The sequence below is a fragment of the Sinocyclocheilus grahami genome, unplaced genomic scaffold (genome assembly GCF_001515645.1).
Source record: "Sinocyclocheilus grahami isolate Dianchi unplaced genomic scaffold, SAMN03320097.WGS_v1.1 scaffold31.1, whole genome shotgun sequence".
NCBI classification, from domain to species: Eukaryota; Metazoa; Chordata; class Actinopteri; order Cypriniformes; family Cyprinidae; genus Sinocyclocheilus; species Sinocyclocheilus grahami.
In genome coordinates this window covers 2,471,825-2,473,597 of record NW_015505210.1, presented here as the reverse complement: position 1 = coordinate 2,473,597, position 1,773 = coordinate 2,471,825, and the positions used below count along the sequence as shown (strand labels likewise).

Genomic DNA, 1,773 nt, shown 5'->3' with positions numbered 1-1,773 from the left:
ATATATATATATATATATATATATATCTCCATATACCTGTTTCGTGCATGGTAAAACTATTCTTGCATCTCCTCCGTTTGTGTCTGCAGGGATGATGACGACATCAATGACGTGGCATCCATGGCTGGTGTGAACCTAAATGAGGAGAACGCCCGTATCTTGGCCACGGGTTCAGAGCTGGTGGGCACCCAGATCCGCTCCTGTAAGGACGAGGCCTTCCTTCCTGCCAGCCTGCTCCACAAACGTCTCCTGGAGACTGGTACGCAATTACCCGCCACTGCAGTACTCTCATCGGCAGTCTGGCAATGTGGTTGTCAGGATCAGTTTCTCCTGGCAGGTTTACAGTCATAAAGAGGTTTAAGCTGTACCACCACTGTGTGGGCAGTTAATGTTCTGTCTAATTACTGTATCAGTGTTGACTGACGTTGTTTGATGGCGGATCTTTAAATGGGTGTGGGATTATGAATGGATTTAAACAAAAAGCTGATGAAAGCTGGCCCGATGAGACAGGAAAGATGTGTCACTCTTTTCTAAGCTTTATGATTCAGCTGCTTGATTTAAACGCCACACAGAGAGACAGCTGTATAGATGATATTTTTGGCCATATTTACCGTCATATGAATAAACTATACAAAGGATCTGGACACTAATACCTTGTACTACATGATTTCAAAATCATCTAGCCTAAAACCTGGAGTAATCAGTCATAAAGAAGCTCTGTATAATTAGGCAAAATAACAAAGTAGGTAAAGCATTTTGGTGGTTCTAATTGTTTTTTTAGATGACTAGTTGACTGTTATTTTTGTATTTATTTTATAGTATTTGCTGTTGTAGTATTTATTAATATTTTTGTTTTCATCTATAGTGTAACCCACCCTAGACTTAAAAAGCAGAGATTCTGTGATTGGTAACATTTCAATCCCCTCTCCTTGATCTCTGCCTAAGACTAGGGCACTTTCTAGTGCACTTCCACTGGTCACTCACTTAAGTCAGGCTAATGAATGTCCTGTGTCTGAGCTTGAGGCCTCCTTGGACTGCGTATGAATACTTTATAGGCTGTCTTCTGATGGCTCTCTGTTAGTTTGCTGTGTGCTGAAATGTGAGGTTGCCTCGGGCCTCTTCCCTGACAAGGTCACTTGCATGCAGTCTGAATGTCCCTGCCTAAACAATGCACATTTCAAGGACTAGATGCCTTCGAATCTACATTCCTGTAGATGCTACATGTAAACAATTAAGATTTTCTGCATTTCAGAGAAAATGTGAGCATGCTTTAGTTAACAGAGCATGCCCAAATGCTATACATGCAATCTGCAAACATACTGCACCAGCATCTCATTAATAATGATTAGTTTACCTTCACATAAATCACATGAGGAAACAGGCGACTGTCGTATAGACATGAGGCAGGTCTTTGGATCCCTCTCATCCAAAAAAGTGTCCTCCATTTATTGTATTTAAGCAAACTCTTCCTCCCCCCGTGCACTTGATTTAGCACACAGTGCATACCAATGAGTGCCTGCGGATATGTGCTATTACATGGAGCCCGGCTGTGGTTGTTATGCTGTCGCCAGGGGGGTGGAGTGTGTTAAAAATTTAAATCTTCCTTCTGGGGAGTTCTGTGTGTGTGTGTGTGTGTGTGTGTGTGTGTGTGTGTGTGTGTGTGTGTGTGTGTGTGTGATGATCTCAGCTTGATGGCTGGAGGAGGGAACGGGGAGGAGGAGTGTTGCGCCACCTGCTGGATATGATGTTGAGAGAGTGATGGGAAGTGAGTGT

The 1,773-nt window shown here is 42.9% G+C and overlaps 1 protein-coding gene across 1 annotated transcript in view; it reads left to right on the top strand.

Annotated features, from left to right (window-relative positions):
- The window catches only part of LOC107574261 (transcription initiation factor TFIID subunit 4-like), a 58,747-nt gene that overhangs the window by 18,436 nt on the left and 38,538 nt on the right, over positions 1 to 1,773 (top strand). The window contains exon 9 of the mRNA XM_016260715.1: positions 90 to 259. Coding sequence (XP_016116201.1) covers positions 90 to 259 — 170 coding nt within the window. The remainder of the gene's footprint in view (positions 1 to 89; positions 260 to 1,773) is intronic.